The 19,868-nt window shown below is 47.0% G+C and overlaps 2 protein-coding genes across 8 annotated transcripts in view; both read right to left on the bottom strand.

The window, feature by feature from the left end:
* Window positions 1–19,868, bottom strand: part of ttll1 (tubulin tyrosine ligase-like family, member 1) — a 917,975-nt gene that overhangs the window by 593,436 nt on the left and 304,671 nt on the right. The gene's annotated exons all lie outside the window — the stretch shown is intronic.
* The window catches only part of LOC108942324 (receptor-type tyrosine-protein phosphatase beta-like), a 35,033-nt gene continuing 22,120 nt past the window's right edge, over window positions 6,956–19,868 (bottom strand). For 5 of the 7 annotated variants that reach the window (XM_029252111.1, XM_029252114.1, XM_029252115.1 and 2 more), the window contains 15 exons: window positions 15,976–16,119; window positions 15,184–15,430; window positions 14,861–14,967; window positions 14,545–14,650; window positions 13,841–13,921; window positions 12,669–12,686; window positions 12,495–12,576; window positions 12,311–12,401; window positions 11,898–11,974; window positions 11,149–11,283; window positions 10,895–11,017; window positions 9,608–9,771; window positions 8,581–8,716; window positions 8,248–8,397; window positions 6,956–7,599 (listed from right to left, as the gene is read on the bottom strand). In XM_029252111.1, coding sequence (XP_029107944.1) covers window positions 8,266–8,397; window positions 8,581–8,716; window positions 9,608–9,771; window positions 10,895–11,017; window positions 11,149–11,283; window positions 11,898–11,974; window positions 12,311–12,401; window positions 12,495–12,576; window positions 12,669–12,686; window positions 13,841–13,921; window positions 14,545–14,650; window positions 14,861–14,967; window positions 15,184–15,430; window positions 15,976–16,119 — 1,643 coding nt within the window. In that variant the 3' untranslated portion in view covers window positions 6,956–7,599; window positions 8,248–8,265. The remainder of the gene's footprint in view (window positions 7,600–8,247; window positions 8,398–8,580; window positions 8,717–9,607; window positions 9,772–10,894; window positions 11,018–11,148; window positions 11,284–11,897; window positions 11,975–12,310; window positions 12,402–12,494; window positions 12,577–12,668; window positions 12,687–13,840; window positions 13,922–14,544; window positions 14,651–14,860; window positions 14,968–15,183; window positions 15,431–15,975; window positions 16,120–19,868) is intronic. The other 2 variants (XM_029252112.1, XM_029252113.1) reach the window with 2 other exon arrangements.

The raw sequence follows: 19,868 nt of genomic DNA, 5'->3' as shown, positions 1-19,868 counted from the left end.
GGTGTTACACATTAATTCTTCCAGCATGTACCATTCATTAATACACCACTGATGAAACTCTGCACTTATCATCCTTTTCAGTCTGCTGCTCCACTAATAATTCTTAGCTTGCAAAATCATGTATTCCTAATATTAGGTGACAAACGGCCGTCATACATTTATGAATGTAGCACATGATCCAAGTATATCTGGGTCATTTTACTCACCTGTTCAGACTGATGCCTGAGTTTGGAAAGGAGTTGAATGCAATTGAGGGATATCCCGAAGAGCCCTGTAAACTCCCACATTACCTGTGTCATCCAGCACAGATGCTCAGAGCGGAGGATGAGGACTACTGCTTGGTGATTGTAATTTTCTGTGCTGTTGCTTCTCACGGTAGAAAACTGTGTCTTAGACCTGCGTTCTCCAACGTGCACTAATGTGTCAGATAAACAACAGCCAGTGTATACCTTTTACTGAATAGTGCCTGTTATACAAATTTATTAAAATATTCATATTGTCTTCGGTAAACCCAAGTGTGCTTTTTTTTTTTTCAAAGGAAAGTCCTTAGAGAATTGTGGTAAATGTGTATTGTATGTACTCTAGTCACGTACAGCCTGTATGGCACGTAGCTGCCCTGTACGCTTCCCAGGCCTTCTTTTTTATTTGATTATTTATAAATATACATTTATTCATTTATTTGCTGTTATTTTTTGGTACGCACAGCTGCCTCAAATTATGCGGTTCTTTGATAGAGGTTGCCATGGCAGCCGGGCTTATCAGTAGAAGGTTTGGTTATTCTTAGAACTTCCTTGTAGCTCTCGCTTGGTGCTTTCCCAACTTCGCAGGTCTGCCAAATGCGAATACCCTTATTACTCTAAAAGGACTCCAAACGCATAATGACACAGCTTGCTTTTCGAGGTGAAATTATTCTCTCTAAAGCTTGTATTCAACATTCTACACCCTTCGGCGGTACTTCTGTCCATTATATTCCTATTTATGTAGCTGGTAGGTTTAGTGTGGACATTCAGGTTGAATACATAGAGTAGCAAGGGCACAAGGGCACCTTCCACCTCCTGGATTCCAACCTTGAATTTTTAACCTCTGCATCACCCTTGTGTTTGTTGCACTCTTCACTCAACCAAAATTGAATGCAGCAAACCTCTACAGGATGGTTTGCCATCATCTACCTTTTCACTGCCTTGCTCCTGAAAAGAATAACGTGTGAGCACCATTGCTGGATGTCATAGCTTTGACTTCCATCGAGGTACGAACTATAGGAACCCCAAAGGTTTCCGATCTCTACAGAACGGGAAAGAAATGTTTAAAGGCTAAGACCACTGGGAAGCCTATACGGATGGACTCTGCTTCTCCCCTTTATCTTTATCCGTAGGCTGAAGAATTTGGTACCAAATCTTCCATGCCATATTGAAGTGGTGTGCATCCCCAAACGCCCTGCCAATATCTAATCTAGCACTTTCAGAATTTCTATGCCAACCTCATGCAGCCCCGATGTCCTCACCATATGATTGACCTGAGCCAGAAAAGAAGACCCAAACCAACCAAGTTCCTGGCATTTTCTCCTGTTGGGATGGATGTGTTTATCAGGTTCAGGAATTCCTCAGCACAAGCTTTGTAGCTCAAGACAACGTCCTTGATGTAGGTCACTGTATCTCCTCCCTTACTTAGAATCTCCTTGTCTATAAAGGAGACCGTCTTTGAAATGTTCTGAAAGTCTTTCTCCATGGCCTCTCAAAGGGATCTCCAAACATCTAGTGCACCCACCATTTTATTTCTGTGGCTGTTGCAGCTGCCTTAGCCTGCCACTATCTCTGTTTGAGATACAGAGCCTCCCATACTGGTCATGTCTGAAATCTTATTTTTAACAGCTTTGCTCACAACTGGTGTCCACTCGCCATGGTCTCCATGCTCAAACAAAGTGTCCCTTGTTATAGATCCATGGAAAACACAGAAATCCAGTAAGTCACTGCTTGGGTTCCAATGAGGCAGGTTCTTCCTCCTCAGTATGCCCCACCAGGTGCCTCAATATAGTCAGAACTTCTATACACCCCGCACGAGCTCTCGCTCCTTCCCCACCAGTGCGGTGACGGCCCATGTCCCCAGAGCCAGTTTCCATTGCCATAGTGTAGGCTGCCCAGATTTCCCCCAGCGTTGCTCTCGGATTAACATGCAAAGAATCCAAATCCTGTGCTTGACTTTGCCAGCTGTGAGCCCACAGTGTGGCTCCATGTTGTCATTCCAGGCTCAGCTCAGTTGGAGTGTGTACGTCACCCAACAGCCAACAGACGCTCACGGACAAATCCCAAGCCCCAGGACAAGGTGTGAAACTGTTTTTGTTTCTCCATAAATTTTTTTTCATTCTCGTTTCTCCTTTATTGCTCTGTTTAGTAGTAACTTTTACACTGTTATGGACTTTACATTAGATTTTACACTTTTCATGATACATTTCTGATTCTGTTTCCTTAGCTTCCTGTCCTTTTTTTTTTCTACTAACCTGATTTAATGTTTACTATTAATATAATGTTTTGTATTACATTATTTCTTTGTACACTGTCTTTGTGTTCTTTTTCTGCCTTTGTCTAAAATGCTCGAGAGAAATCTGTTGCTAGGAGCACTACTAAGTAAGATGCATTATTATTGTTAAGTATTTGGGAAATTGAGTTTGGTAACCGCACTGAAAAGGCCAACTTCTTAATAATAATAATAATAATAACTATTCAGCAGGAGATGCAAAGCACAATTAGAAGAAGGCCCTGCGGGGCACAGGGCCGGCTTCCAGAGGGATTAAAATGATGTAATATCTTCCTCAATCATATCAGGGGCAGATCAGGGAGAAGGGATGGGGAGGGCATTTAAATATTCATAAAATGGCTGAATAATTCTGATGAGAAATACCTTGTTTTGACAAATGGGAAGAGCTCATCTCCTGCCGACCATAAAAGTCCTGATTTTTGTGATCATCGGGGCCTAGATGCCAGCGAGCCGGTTCAGTCCAGCCGGCAGCAGGCTTTGCACACGCAACGCAACGCACCTCCTCGCAGTGCTGTAACAAGAAACACCACATGTGGGTGCCGTGCCATGTCGTTTAGTTCCGGCACATTCTGCAGTGTGCGCCCAGGTGCTTTTCTCAGGGTACAGGGGCAGCAAAATGGAACTTTTAAATTAACTCAATTCAATTCACTTCAATTTATTTTTATTGAGCGCTCTTCTCACGCAGTGACACAGAGCGCTTGGACACAGGCATAAGGCAAACAAAGAAGATAGTTGACTACAGGCTAGCGTGATACATTATCAATGCTTTTATAAAGCTGTAAGTATGCCTACTGGCTACAGAAGAAAGGAACAAAACTCCCAACTGAAAGTTGAGGGAGGAAAAAAAAACCTAGGTCCAAGTATTAGAGGCTGAATTGTGGAAGAAATGGAATTAAGTGTTCAACCGCTGGGGGGACTTACGGGGAATATAATGGGGTGACTGTGCTTTCTAGTAGCGGGGGCGAGGAGAAAAAAAAAGCTTGTCGGGCACTTAGCTGGCTGGGAAGGCAGGCTTGAGGGTAGGACCTTGAGAAGGTGTTCTCGGACCAAGAGCGATAGTTCCTTGTGTGCCAGTGTTCCAATAGACGTTCGTAATGAACGCTGTCCGTGTGTCCTTGTTCGCCCCATTCGTACCCGGAACGCAACGTGCTACAATAGCATTCTTGTTGTATGGTAGCTTGATTTCCCAGTTCAGCAAGGTACATCTCAACCATCGCAGCGGTTGGTCATCATCTTCAGTCAGCATGACTGGCCGGCCTCCTCAGGTCTTATTGTAGGGAATCAATGCTCAACAAGAAGAGATTGTTAGTAATTTATAACTAAATCATAGTGGAGAGCAGCTGGAGACCTGAAGACAAAAAACCACTGGCTCAAAGGCACAGCTGTAGAGTTCCGTGAAGCTGCCGCCCCTCGCGCAAACTGGAAATGAAAACCCATGACTGGTTCGTGGTAAACATTGTTTACATTGCACGTGACATCACCAAGCCCCCTACGGCCGAAGGCGTTTTTCCGAACACCTCGACTGTTTCTAACAATTTCACTTCCGTTTTCCTCCGCTGGTCTTCGCTGTAACTTTTCGTACTTTGTATCCAGGAGTCTTTACAGCTCTAAAAATCATGGTCCTGTGTGTCACTGCACACTCTTGCCTCAACTCCACTGACCAGTGAGAGACTTTTCTCTTTTTGTTGACTAATGGTCACTTGCTGCATGTGGCTGATCGTGGTCAACGCCTACATGTCTAGAAGAATTACAATTCGTATACACACATCAGGCTGGTGAGAACCTCCTGTGTCACAGCACTTTATCACTTTACTACCATCGACAGCCTTATTTGAGAGCCTTATCTGACTAAAATACTGACTCACCTGTGATCTGTCACCGTTTTTTCTGATGTGGCTACAGATCCAGAGCTACTGACCCTTTACTGGTTCCCCACTGCTGTGTACATCTCCACAGTGTGATTCCTCCACAGGCAGCACAGTGACACACAGCGAGTAGTGCTGTTGTCTCACAGTGCCTGGGAGGTGTAAGAGGATGTTTTCTCTGGGTGCTCTGGTTTCCTCCCACAGTCCAAAGACATGTTGTTCAGGTTCCCCCATAGTGTGTGAGTGACAGAGTGTGTTCCACTGATGTATGGATGAGTGACCCAGTGTAAGTAGTGTATCTAGCAGTGTAAGTCACCGCGGTGAATAAGGAGTGCGGGCTGATAACACTACATAGAGTTCATTGGAAGTTGCTTTAGAGAAAAGCGTCTGCTAAATGAATAAATGTAAGTATCTGACATAAACGTAACTGTTTGCCCTTGAGGGAAAGGGGTCATGGAAACGTGTGCTGATGTACTTCCTGTAGCAGTGGGACACCTTCACAGTAATCGCACTTATTTCACTGTAGGAAATTAATTCTCAGTGCCATGAAAACATGTTTCTTGCTGTTTCCCAGGAAAAGATAGGTGGTCAAAGGTGTGATTTCTCTTCAAGACACATCTCTTTAGGTTGTTAGCGAATAAAACCTACGTCACAACATTCCCTTTGCAGCATAAGAACCAAACACAGATTAATCCTTTATTTTCCCGGTGCCCCTTCTTTCCAGAACTGGTTCCACTGGTTGCCTTTCATATTAAAAAATATTTTTACATTTTACTTATGAAAATCCTTCAAACAGATGGCAAGCATTGGAAAAAACGCTTTTCTTTTCATCCAGTTAACCGGATGGGGTCTGAGAACAAGAGCTTCAAGAGACCTGCTGATGAACAGGAACTGAAATGAACTGAGGAACAATGCCAATGGTTAAGGTAACGAGTGTCGGACCTTGTTTCAGCTCGTATGTCCGCTCGAGTAAATACAGACTGTCAAATGGCATACACTGTATTACAGCAGTAAAAGGCAGATTTGTGGGGAAATTTACTTCTTGGGAAATTTTTGTTCCACCTATAACTGAAAGAATCTGAAATTAACTGCAAAATGAATTTAACTCTGCAAAATGTTTACCACCAAATCTCAGTAGTTCTGGCATTAAGGTGAGACGGATCAATGTCAAAGCACGGTTAAAATAACGGTAAACTGAATTTCATACAATCCATTGATAAGGTGTAAACAATCAATGAAGAGACACAATAAATTTCCTGCTGGTATTTCAGCACCAGTTTTCCTTACAGTCGGACTCCTTGAATGGGTGATCTTTGCGGTCTTTCATAAATCTAACGTTCGAAACAAGGGACGGTGTTTTCACGCTGTTCCAGAAGTAGCCGCTGTGACAGACTCGGGGTAAAGCAGGACTTTGTTGACCTCTGTGGGACAGATCTTTTCAGGATTTATAATATGGCTTAATGTGCTCTCATCTAAATCCTTTTGCCTCCAGAGGCCGGGTCAGAGAGCATGCTTCCCTTTTTTTTTCCGAGATCCCCTGTCAAACGCAACCATTTTTCTCCGAGCGGGACAGAAATTATCAAGGCTGATGATCACCGATCAGCATTCAAGGCACATTTTTTTTCTTCTCCCTCGCCAAATCAACAAAATGCGCTTTCCAGTTTGTGCGATTAGATTCACACAAAGGGCTCCGTTAGGGCTCGTGCCTTTACTCTGATTCAATCCAAATACGCCATTTGCCCAGGCCTTGTGGGCCGGCGCTCTGCAATCTGCCCCATCTGCGCTGACATTTGAAAGGGCTCACAGGTAGGCGCTCGGGGCACCGCTGCACAATGCAGCAGGACTTCACTGTGAATTTACATCTCACCCTCTGCAGCCCATCTGATGTGCGGTGTATCATTTGTTTACGTGGGCTTGACTTTAATTTACGTTTATTAATTTATCGTACACTTTTATCCAAAGCAACTTACAATGTTCATCTACACACAGTTATTTTCCCATTTATACATCGGGGTAATTTTGGTGGTAAAATTAGTGGCAGGTGGCTAGTAATGGGAGGCAGCTGGTGGTAATTACGCTAAGCTTCTTGGTCTCAAGTCATGAGATATATTTGTTGGCAATGCTGAAGTCTGTTCTTTATGGCTTCATGGTGATGCTGGTTGGAGCGGGTACTTGTGTACAGCTGTTATACGCACGGGGTGTAACATCTTATACGTACTGAAGGAATTTCACGGTAAGCACCTCGTTCAAGGGTACTACAGCTGGAGGTGAGATTCAAACCAGTGACCTTTAGGTTCAAAGGCAAGAGCTCTAACCACTACAGGTCTGTATATTTTTCACTTGCCTCACTGATTGCTTTTTGTTTATGAAGTCAGAAGAGAGAATTTTAACTGCCTGTCCTGGGACATGTTACCCAAAAATACTTTGATGAAGCAGGGAACGTTAGCCCAGTACAGGCGGTTAAAATGCTCTTTTCTGACTTCGTGAGCATGAGATTCTTGTTTGCTGTGATCCGCAGTTTTTCCACAGACCATAACAAGTAGATGACTTGTGAGCTGACATGGTGCCAGAACAACAACTTCAGCAGAGCAACAAGGTGTTTAAGTAAAGCGAAAAGGAGCACAGGTTGCAGGGGGTCGGCTGCCGTGTGCCGAGCTGTGCCTCTGCACTGATTTGCAATGGTAATCATTTACAGTACATAATGACACAAACGCTGGCACACGATCGTCACTGTACTGCGGAGCTTGGTTTACATCACATCTCACACCGATTTGCACTCTAGTTTTATTTCTGAATATAATCTCAGCACAAGATTTCTTTTCTTTCTGGCAATGCATCGGACAAATCACAGCGCCTCAGCTGTTGGCTTTCGTTTTTTGGAAGCTCCATTGTTTGTGGTCAAATTATGTAATAGCTTATACCTGCAAAACGGATTTTTTTTTTAATAAACACTCCCAGGAAACACTTCAGGGCTGCACAATCTTTGAAAAAACATAAATATAATATGCAAGTATGTACATTACTGTTAAATTTAAATAACACTAAACATTCCATCACAGAGGCCTGGGAACAATGTACAAACATTGTATAAAAATAAAGCTGTGTGCATCTCCAGTGCGAAAACTGCAAACACTCTGCTCGCTCCTCAGTCTGGGTGGCTGAAGCTTTTTGTTGCTTCTGGAACGCGCTTCACAACTCGTCTCTGGGGCAGAAAGGGAACAAAAATGTGCAGTAAGTCGGCTGCGGCTGAACTGTAAAATCCTACGGAGCAGGGCTGCGACCTGCACTTTTTGGCAGACGGCGAACATTCTGGTCGTTAATGATTCAGAGCTCTAGACAATTATCTTCGCTACTTATGACATGTGTTTGACTAAGATTGCCTCATTAAAATTTGGTGTAGCCTTGAGGACTAACCAAGTCGATGCAGTTTTGAGGTTTACTTCAAGGTTCATGGTTTAAGTACAATCGTGTACCTAATAAAGTAATTAAGTGGGATGTGGAAAGAACCCGCACCCTCAAGACAAGGGCCTTCCACTCAAAGCGGAACACTTTATGCTGTTATACTAAGTTTTATACTTTAATCATTGAGTCACAAAAAAAAAAAGAATTCAAATATTTAACTAAAGCCACAGGTTCAGAATATTTAAAAAAAAAAAAAAAAAAAAATTTAGCCGAAAGCAATCAATCAATCAGTTGTGCTGCTCTGAATATGACTGCCTATAATGAGATGTTGCACATCGTACTCATAGGCTTTTACGGGTGAAATGTGCTGCCCCCTACTGCCTGGGATGTATAACTTGACATCTGCATGTTTGTCCCACACTGGATTGAGGAGGGGGCCCTAACTGACCTCCAGCTGCATGCAGCGTCAGGGGCTTCCAGCCTGGGGCTCAGGGTTGACGTTCTCATAGACAGGGTACAGGGGGTTTTCCTGCTCGTGCCTCAGCTTCCGGGCTCTCAGTACGTCCCGCACGCACTGGTACAGGTAGACGTACTGGCACTGCACGCAGAGGAGAGGAACGTCGCACATGTTCGGGCTCTGCGCTTGAATCGACTTTCCGTTGAGCAGCCAGCAGCAGAGTGTTTAAAGGCATCGTTTAAATGAACGCAATATTCGTTCGCTACGAGACCTATAATTGGTATGATTTTGGGGGTGGGGTGTGGGGGCTGGGGGGTGGCTCACCTCAGTCTGCACCATGTGGGAGCGATGGAGTCGCAGGTCAAACACATTACTGTAGATGTCCAGCGTGTCCTTGCTGTCAAGCTGCTGCAGGACACGGTCCAGGGCGATGAAGGTACCGGTGCGTCCAACTCCAGCGCTGCCAGGATGAAGCGTAAGCCATGCAGTCTCCACACAGTTGAAACCCCCCACCCCCCTGTATTGACAGTCACAGGTTCTTTGTGTATATATATATATCGTCATTACTGCACAGGCTGCTGGTGCTATAAATGAGTGAGGTTACTGCAGTTATGCTCTACAACTACATTAGTCTGTCAATACAATAAGTGCGTATTGTTACTGTAGTTTTTTTTTTTTTTCTTTCCATGCTTTAGCCAAAGAGTGTTCAGTCATTAAACACTTTACTCTGAGTAATATGGATATTAATCATTTCATTTCATGTGGATACCCACCATCTGCAAAAAAAAATGTTGAACTAACAGCTTTCTTATTTTCAAATAGTATCGTAAGGTTAAAGTTGGTTTGACCCGTAGAAGTTATCATGCTGCTTTTGTGTTGGAAATGAAGAATTCCAGTACAGTGCTGCTTGTGGACAAGAGGTTATCAACCCCATAATGCCGCTGTGGAGCTGCAGCGTCGTGCTCTTGGGAAATGACAGTGATGGCAGAACGGAAAATTAAGTGAGATAAAGGGAGGCACTTGGCACTTGAGCAGCCCAGGTAAAAGAGGACCATATCTGTTTGTGCAGCGCTTTAATGATGTGATGTTTGAGAAAAAGAGTAAGCACCACACTGTAGCTAGACCAGTAAGAACCTCTAGGTTCAGATGAGCCTTTCTGTCTGCCTGTGCATAGCGTCTTGCTCAAGGGTTTGACAGCAGGGATCCTCCTACTCAAGCAGAAAACCTTCGGGTTACGGGATCGTCTCCATACAAACGGCAGGTAACTCGGTGGTCAAACATCAGGGAACAAGATAGCCGCCTTCTTGCTTGCTGTGACATTCGGGACCACGGCGCGCATTAGCCCACTCACCTGCAGTGGACCACTGTGGCTCCAGAAGCTGCGGTGCGGTTCACGTAGTCCCGAACGGTCCTCACAAACTGGATGAGGGACTGCGTGGTCTCTGGGACTCCGTGGTCGGGCCACACCGTGTAGTGGAAATGACGCACCAATCTGGAGCAGTTCATCTGGTCTTCCTGCGGGAAGAAGCCCAACAGCTGCTGGACAAAGTGTAGAACTTGAAGAGGATCCATTCGAGGGTCAGAGGCTGAAGAGCCTAGTATTCAGCCAGGACTTGAACCTTCGGCAGGCGTTATCTGAACTACTTTAACAAGTAGTCACCTTCTATATGGTAAGACTGAAAGGGCTCTGGATGTTTGTTCATTTATTGATCGAGCCATTATTAATTACCACTTATCCGGTGCAGGCTCACAACGTTTCAGAGCCCATCCCGTAGGGTATGAGGCAGGGTACATTCCGGAAGAGACGCCAGTTAATTGCAGGATGGACAGTCACCCTCCCTCACTCTCTCTCACTCAGTAATGGCAATTTAGAGTCATAAATTCACCGGAAATGTCTCTTTGCTTTCCTCCCATAATGCACAGAGAACATGTGAACTCTGCATAGATTGGGCTGAAGTAAAACCCATAGCCCAGGAGCTGTGAGGCAGCAGCTTGTCAGCCCTGTTCGAACATAAGACACTTAAATGTTTGAAGGGGAGCTCAGTAATGCAGCTGGTCCTCCACATGATGCTTCTGAGCTAAACTGAACGATGGCGACGTTAAAGCATGGAACGGAGTAAGTCATGCCTGGATAAGCCTTTACGCAGCTGCTACTCCTGTATTGTACATATTTTTATCTAAAAAAAAAAAAAAATCACAGGAAGGTGATCGGGATTAGCCTATTGAGTTTTACGCAGCTACTCGTGTGATGAACATTGGTGCAAATAATGGAAAGAAACTAAAGAATCACATGTCTGCAACTCTTTCTCCTAAGGTAATGCACAAATTGTGTTCTCCGAGATGTACGGTGACCCATTGTAAGTAGTGTATCTAGCAGTGTAAGTCACCTTGATGAATATGTAGTGTTATGAGCCTACACACCTTAGAGTTCATTGGAAGCCCCTTTGGAGAAAAGCATCAGCTAAATGAATAAACGTAACAAGTGAGAGCAATGCCCCGCTGCCCTCCCCCCACTGCCTTTGGCTCCCCTATTGCAGTGCACCCCTCATAGCTGCTGAAATTTCCCCTCACTAAACCATGTGTTAATGCTCTTCTTCCAGGGACTCTACTTCATGGCTCTCCGAGACTCTTCACTCACGCTGCACATCTTGAATTCCCGAATGGTCCACTCCGACAGGACTGACTCGGACACCATCTGGACGATGAGGTCTCCGTAGTAGAGGGGGTCCTGGTCGAAGGGCCAGTAGTGATCACACTTTACCTGGATTTCACACAACAAATAGCACCCGAACTGTTAAGGCCGAGGGACTCTCTGAAATACCTCTGAGAAGGAGGATCGCTACAGTGTGACCCGCGGGACAGGTTCCACAGCAAAACAGGCCCCTCACTCACCCTGCCCTTTTCCAGGCACTGTGTCACCATAACGATGTTGTGTACGTTCTGCTCCCACACCATCTTCCAGAAGTCATCCTTAGTGCCGGGGAGCGGGCCCTGGGTGGCGATGTACTCCCGCCGGAAGCTGTTGCCCTGTGACAGAACGGGGGAAACGAAAGCTGTTCGGTTCTAAGAATTTCCTCACACTGAGGTTGTATAGCATCCGGTCAGTCAAGTTCAACACACTCATTGGTCTTCCTGCATGTTTTACTGCAGCTCTCAGCAGTCCTGAGCCCTAAAGACCGTGACTCTGCAGGCACCACGTAGTCCGTGGCGCTTGACCACAACTGCTGTGAACGTGCTTCTGTACGCTTCGATCCTGCCTTGAGCGGAACACGGTACACTGTACTGCGGGACCAGGCAGTAAAGGTTGTAAAGAGAGCAGCTCACGGGTGACACGGCACTTCCAACAAAGGAGCAGTGAGATGTTGCTGCACACCCCTTTCAGGCATCTGGTTCACCATGTCTGCGCCCTTGTCCTACCCATCACATCCTGTCCAATTACCCCATGAAGGATATGTTAGGGATAGGAGTCACAGCCCCCCCAACCGCTGGGGCAAGTCCCGCAGATGAGTACCTGTAAGGTACTGCGTCTACCCGACGCTACAAGGTGCTCTTCTGGGCTACTGCTCAACATCTGAAGCGGCTCCTACAAAGATGGATATGTTCTCTGTGGGGAACCGTCTCAGCGTGGAGCGTCAACTCACTGGTATGTAGCTGGCATTGATGTAATCCGAACAGGGGTCATCGTCCACACAGCACAGCTTCACTCTGGTCGAGTCATCTGGGCAGGAAGAAGCAGGGCTTAGCGTTTCAGCTGTTTCTCTAAATGGCCACAGTCCGGTCAAATAAAGGCGAACACGTTTCAAAGCGTTTGTGTTTTCTGGTTTCTTACTCCAAGGTTATCGACACAAAAGCTCAGCTCTTCCTTAAGAGAAAAAAAAAACATTGTGAGGTATTAAAATACCTCTCAGTGCAGCGAACCCTACGAGACCAACTAAGCAGAAGAGATGGACCGCTACCCCCGCGTCTGTCGTACTTCCTTTCCAAAGCTTTCGAAAAGTAAACCGTCGCAGGTTTGTAACCACAGCAACAGCCCGACGCACAAGTGCACACTTACAAGGCAGTATGTTATTGTAGCGGTTCTTGCCTCTGTTCTCCGGTAGGAGCGCTGTGTCCAGGGGTTGGTTCCGACCCACTTCCTTCAGGTCCTGCAGGGACGACAGATGTGGAGACGGTTGGAGAACGCGGGCGTGGCGGCACGGGTAGCAGACTGCGGAGGTGCTATCGACGGGCTTGTTTACCTCGTACTCCTGCGAAAGCAGGTAGTTGGAGTCGGTCTGCAGCTTGGAGAAGTGGTCCTCAAAGCTCGTCACGCTGATGGGGCTGCGACAGGAGGACGGAGACACCGCTCGTCAGTGTGAGGAGGACACATTGCGAAGAGCCACTCGTTTCACTGTTGAGGAAAGGACACGTACCTGGAAACGCGTCGACTGCTGCGAACAAAGAAAAGAAAACGTGTCCTTAGACAATGCGTCCTCTTACGTCTCAAACTTGCATCTTTTTTCATGTGGCTGCTGCTTTACTCTAAAGCAACTTGTAACGTTAAGCCATTTAATGCAAGCCATACGTTTATACAGCTGGGTACTGTTCACCGGTCCCACCCATTCAACCGTGTCCAGCTAGAGCATGAAGGGGACACGCGAGACACACAAGTCCCATTTGGACTGGCTGCACAGTGGCATTATAACAGGGCTACCGTCCTTCAGGAACTGTCCGCGGTCAAATGGACTTGTGCGGTAAAAACACGAAACGGTAAGTAAAGTAAGTACCTTGCCGGAAGAGCTACAGCAGGAGGTGGAATTCTAATTGGAGTCCTTCAAGCTGAAGGCGGAGACTCTGACCACTGCGCTACCCCGCTGCCCCAACTAGAGCCTGTGCCATTTCAACAAGTTCTGCCAGTAGATTTTGAACCCCAGTCTTATTGTCTGTTGTGGTAAAAACAGCTGTGTGCCAGACAGGCGATCGCTCACACTTCTGCTGCAGAGCCGAGTGCTGATAAACCACATTTGTAGGGTAGTGCTTAGTGGGACAACGTCCTCTTTGCATCTCCCTTCCTGCATCCCCATGGACCTCCTAGACAAGTGCTTTGAAGCACAAGGAGAGCAGGTCCAGCAATGGTGCCCCGTACCTTGTTCCGTGGTTTGAGAGCTTGGATGAGGGGGAGCATGAAGGCCTGGCCCTACCTCGTGCATTTAACACCATCCATGACATCTGACCGACCTTGCATAGTTATTCGTAATTAAAACATTAAAATATAACATGCAAAGATATTAACTGATTTTATGTAACTTTTTTGTCTAGGAACCAATGATTTATTTCCATTGTAAATAAGAGCAGGCGAACCCTGTCAGAAGAGGATTTTGCGGAATGCAATAAGTCCATTATGTGAGGAACCGGTATATTTTTCTGCCGTCCTCTGAGCTTGGCGTTGAAAACCCTCCGACGAAAACTGAAAAAAACTGACTGATGCAAATGATTCCCATCAATAAAGAAAGACTGATGAATGAAACGTGACCGCCGCTTCTCTCCCGGCACAGCAATGCTCCGAGACACCCCTCACGCCACTTACGCCAACGTCTTTCCTCACCTTCTGACACCCACATGCAGCGCAGAAGCAGGTCTCTCGCGCCTCACGCTCATCCTCACTGACGCCCCCTCCTGAGCGCTCCTGGAACAGCAGTGAAACCCTTAACAAAAAGCCTGAATGCTGTACAGCAGCATGGTCTCCATGTGTCTCTGCACTGGAACGGTACTCCAGAGTCAAACGAGCTGCACATCGACATCTTCTTTCTTCATTTTGCTTGTAAATATCATCTTTGTACAATAATACAGCTGCTAACTAAGAAAAGTCTCTGCTCGTTTTCATTTGAGCTGCTGAGTCACATTGCAATGCAGTATGTAGGCAGACACTGGAGGACTGGGACATTCACTCAAACTTGCTCTTGTACCAAGCGAGTGCCGTATGAAGCTCCTTGGAGGCCGTGGGCTTTGGCCGCCACGGGAAGACATGGAGATGGTATGAGCTCTCGCTCCAACCCCAGAAATACGGCTTTCTTTGAAAGTGGTTAAGCTCTTTCTGCTCAGGGTCTATCAGAGAGGCTAACGCCATGTCTCCGTTTGCTTCAAAACATGCATGATGACAACAAGCGCTTCCACAGTCACAGAAAGACTGCGTGTCACTTAAGGTCCATGCATGAGACAAAATCTCAAACTATATGGCATTATTTTCCGTTTGTTTTTCTGTACTACGGTAACTGCAGTCACGGCCCTCGGGGCAAACCCAGCACTCACACTTTGCGAACTTTCTGCCTGCAGACGAGCAGCGCCGTGACCCCAATCACCATGGTGATGAGGAAGAGGCCAGCGCTGATGCCCTCCAGGATTCCGCTGATTGGCTCTGTGGAGGCATGGAGACGCAACAACGTGATGCACGGCACACAATGCTCGCACCTACAACCCTAACACATCAGTCCCCATCCCGAGCTTCGCCACCTCACGAAAGGTTTCAGAGTTTCACGAGAGAACAAGGAAACAGTTTTGCTCGTGCCACCGTGACAGTCTTCGCTTCGGTGTGCGGCGCAGGACAGAGGCTCATTTCATGGCTCACCTGCCTCGGTCATGAGGGGGAGGGACAGGTAGGTGTCCGTGTAGAGAGGCCGGGGGAACTCGCGCTGCTCCTCGTCAAACAGCTGGGTGAAGGCACGGATGCTGAGCCTGGAAGGCAACACGGCCAGGTCTCTCAATGATCTCGCAGTCCGACAGAACCCAGCTCTGCCGAGGACCTTCTGTAGGACACCCAGTGCTACAGACTGGTGACCATTCCCTCTGGTGAGCAACATCTCGGAAGACATCTCACTGCAAAATCTCACATGTAATCAAGGTGTGTTAGAAATGTCCAGAGAGTAGAGCATGTTGGCGAACGTGTTGCACCTGTACGCCGTCTTAGACTTTAGTGGCCCATCACAGAAGACGTTCTGGTCCTGGTCGCACCTTCCACCCAGGCTGTCCATGCCGGTGCCCAGGTGGACCTCAAAGTCCAGCATACTGCTGCTGTCTGGGCCCTCCGCACAGCGGCTTGGGAAGTAGCCAGTCTGGTAGGCCTTGATGGAGCCATTGTGCCGGTACTCCTTGTAGGATGCCAGGGGATGCTGTTGTCGTGGTTGCAGGTCTTCGATGTCTAAAATTGAGAAAGGGAGTATTAAGAAGAAGAGAGGACCTCCTGGTCTCATAAGAGCTGAGAGAGCTTTGTGTCCAAAGGGCGGAGGAGGCGATCTCGTGAAACCCATCCGTCCCCATCCTTCCCAGAGCCCATTATGTCAAAGCTGTCAACAGACCCAAGGTAGAAGTTGTGTGATTCTCTTGTAAATCCTTTGACACAGCACTGAGGGCAACGGGAAGTGTGTCCTCTGTTCACCGCACTGAACACAGCACACCCGTCCTCTTGAGCCCAACGAATGCTTCTGGAATGGCGCCGCTAAAGGAGCAGCCTGAATGTTGCCAACCCCTATGGGATCCAGAGGGTCACTTAGATAGTGTTGGCACTGTGAGATGCAGTGTAGGGTGTTCCATTTAATAGGCAATACGTTCCAAATTGAGTGTGAATCATACTGACAGGGGGCTATTCTTTTTCCTCCATCTTGGCAGAGGCGATGCCATCAAATCTGTAGTAAAAATGGACAGCCCATGAAAAAAGCAACTCTGCAACAACGGGGCCAGACTTACTAGGAGACTCAGCCACAACGATGGTGAAGAACTTGACCGCACCGTTGACGTCGCTGAACCAGCTGCAGTTAAACTTGAAGAAGATGCTCGACTTGGTGACGCGTGCTTCGCCGACACGAATAGAGAGGGACGGGAGCGGAGGGCCTGGAGGACAAAAAATGGGGGAAATGCTGTCAGTCAGCAGTCATATTCAGACATATGGACTACAAATTTGGGAGTAAACCCACTTTTTCAGGATGGACTTGACATATAAATACTGTATAAACACATCAGTTTCACTTGACATTTTTATGATTATTAATTTATGTTGTTATACGGGGGGTGCGGTGGCGCAATGGGTTGGACCGGGTCCTGCTCTCCGGTGGATCCGGGGTTCGAGTCCTGCTTGAGGTGCCTTGCGAAGGACTGGCGTTCCGTCCTGGGTGTGTCCCCTCCCCCTCCAGCCTTAAGCTCTGTGTTGCCGGGTTAGGTTCCGGTTCCCCCGCATGGGACAAGTGGTTCAGACAGCGTGTGTGTGTTGTTATACAGTGTACAATTAACAATGTAGTATTAATGTTGTATCTCCACTCTCTAGTCCACAACATTTGGATAATTATTGCAGTTGAATAATCCATTTATACGTATAGCAATAAAGGTTAAAAACATCAGGCTCAAGGCCTGTCCTGGGATTTAAACCAGAAACCTTCAGGTTACAAGTCCCTGTCTTCAGCGTAACCTGCAGCCCTTCATCTTACCTACATGTGGACTATGACTCTTTCCCACTGTACATGTGCAGTGTCTGTATACTTGATATGTACAGTTAACGCACTGTATATCTACAATGTCTATGTACTGTGCCTGTTAGTGTCTATGTACTGTAGTCACACAGTGTCTATGTACTGTATATGTACAATATTTGTGTACCATAGGTACAGTGTGTGTACTGTATGTGTCAGTGTTTGTACTATAGATGTAGTGTCCATGTACCATACTTATATAGTGTCTATGTACTGTATATCTACAGCATCTACATACCGTAAATATACAATGTCTATGTATCGTACATGTAGTGTATATGTACTGTATATCTACAGTGTCTATGTATTGTAAATGTAGCGTTTATGTACAATCAATGTGTACATGTAGTGTACATTTACAGTGTCTATGTACTGTATAGTATATTTACTGTGTCTATGTAATCTGTTTAGTGTCTATGTACTCTGTATTTAGTGTCAATTTACTGTTCATGTACATTGTCTATGTTCCATATTAGTGTCTATGAACTGTATATTTACAGTGTCTATCTACTGTATATGTGTAGTGTCTATGTACCGTAAACATGTCTCCGGCTATGCGTTCAAAGTCCTAGGATTCTCTTTCCGTGTCTCTATTAGAACACGCTCAGTGATCTGACGGTCTAGTCTTGCCGTGCTGTTTTTGGCTGAGAATCAGTCCGTTTCCTGCCTCGCCCCTCAGTCAGCACATCAGGCATCCTGCTGACACACACACACGGTATTAATTACTTCATTAATTACTGGCTGGATCAGAAAAGCCCTGGCTTTCATAGTGTAAGAGCAATATCATTACTGTAAGTGCTGCGCACTCTTCCAGGGGTCCAAATCATCTGCTTGGAAATTACACGGTTAGTGTACAGAAGGGCATGCTGGCTCGCCGCTCGGTCACTCTGCGCTCCCAATTGCTGTAATGGAAAGCACGGGTGTGGGTGGGGGAGTTCTGCCGCCCCACATTCTGGACTGTTCTGGCAATTCATTCAGATAACCATCCTCTATTTGGTACCGGAAGGAGGGGAGAGGATTAACACAAATGAAAAATGTAACTAATTTACCGGGAGAATGAAAAACACGTTCTAAGCCACAAATAAGCTGCTTAGTGGAAACGCGGACAAATGAGGTCGCGAGATGAGCGACACGGCAATGAAAATGATGAATTCAAAGGTGACGAAGCCATCGATGACCCACGATTCGGCTGAATCCGTGCCAAGGCGATGCCTCGTGACGGCACTGCAGGCGTACCAGGTGCACTGCGGGTTTTCACCACGCTACTGCGTGTCAGTACTGTTGTTCGATATTATTATTTAGTTTATTCACTCATCCCAAAAGATCCTAATTGTTGCCGATTTATACGTATGGCTGCTGTACTGGAGCAGTTCAACTCAAGTACATTGACCTCCACAGCGAACATCCTCCTGGGACTCAAAGCGGTAACCTCCAACGGCCGCTATCCTACAGCAGAGGCTACCTGTGTATCCAGACAGGCCCACAAACCTGCCCCAGTGGGGGAACAGAGGCAATTACTCTTCCTGGTGCTGCAGCTCCCGGCGTCGGTAATGAAGGCTGCTGACATTTCCGCGGCCGAAGCGTCCCCCGTCCTTTGCCCAGGCCGCGAGCACGGCTCCCCGTGGGCCACGGTTACCGTGTGGAGCAATCTTTATTTAACCGCGTTCGCACAGCACAGAGCTAACGAGGGAACGCTCTCTCCGGTAACACCGTGGGCCCGACGACTGTCTGGACCTGACCTCGCAGTTCCGATCGCAGCGACCGCGAGCAGGTGGCCGCCGCAGGTGGCAGCACATCGCGGGCTCCTCTCTCGCACCATGAGTTCGCCGCTTTTCCCACCAACTGGTGCTCCACGCGATTGGTGCCAACAAAGTAAAGTAAATGCCACGCGCTCGCGGTCAGCAGCTCCCCGCGTGTGCGGCCCCGCATCGTTTCGCCAAGGAAGACGGTCTGTCGGGACTTCTCCCGTTCTGGACGGTTCTTCCTTTCCTTCTGTGCGGCTCAAATAAATGGTGCTGACGGAACTGGAGTAAAACCCCAGCAAAATACGGCAGTCCATCCGTGACCGTGTTTTTCCGCAGGCGGAGTATAGTTCGAAGGGATTCCTGATGGCGCTGAGTTGACTTCACTTAGTTCCTGGTAAACCATTTCCAGCGTCACACAATGCTGCTGAAATACTATACTATAATAGTGTTTTGCTCCATGTGTCTGTGTGTTTCGCTTTCATCTATTTTTTTGTTGTGTGTTTTTCTGTCTTTCTGTTCCACTGACACGCCTACATCAGGGACATTCCACCGCACTTTGCGTCGCTACAGACTCTGCGTCGTGGCACGACCAAACCAGCAAACTGACCTCTTCGCCCTGTTCTCGCAACGGACGGAGTGCTTCCGGAGCTCCTTTGCGCCTCTCGTCACTTTTCCGGACGCTTTACGGCACCGGGCCGAGGCTGAGCGAGCGGATGAGGGACGCTGGGAGACCAGGGCTGCCCAGGACGGACTGCGACTGCGAGTAGAGAAACACCGCAGCGGTGCACTGGGAGGGCAGCTGCTGGGCTCGTCGTGCTCGAGAGTAACGCGCGCCTCTCTGGCACGGCCTGCCTGTTTTGGATTTTACTTGCTAAAGCATAAGCGACGTGTTTTCCGACGCTGCTTTGTTTCACAAGTGCTGCTGCGGCTGTAACGTAATCTATCTACCCAGCCGTCCTTCCGTAAATCTGACCATCTGTCAATAATAGAAATCAATAAGCAAAGTGAGTCAAGGCATTTCTTCTCAATGACTGCTCATAATCATAATTCTCGAAACTGTCTTCCATCCCACAGATATCATAATTATATCAGATATATATCATATCATAAATCCCTCGTAATCACAATTCTCTAAATTGTCTACCATCCCACCTATGGATGTAACGCACCCATAAATGAATGGGAAACATTGTCTGTACTTTAAGTGATGATTAACAAACCCAGATGGTGAAAATCTATCTGGTTGTCAGCTTAAAACCTTCCACAAATTTGCAAAGGTGGAGCCAACACTGCCCGCAAGTATTCGTCTATGCTTAGAACAAAGTGGCCTTTCCAGCAGACACCTACACAAGGGTCCAGATGCTTAAAGTTG

Source organism: Scleropages formosus, chromosome 5 (genome assembly GCF_900964775.1).
Source record: "Scleropages formosus chromosome 5, fSclFor1.1, whole genome shotgun sequence".
Taxonomy (NCBI): Eukaryota; Metazoa; Chordata; class Actinopteri; order Osteoglossiformes; family Osteoglossidae; genus Scleropages; species Scleropages formosus.
Note: the sequence above shows the minus strand (reverse complement) of the source record. Positions and strands in the feature narration are given on the sequence as shown.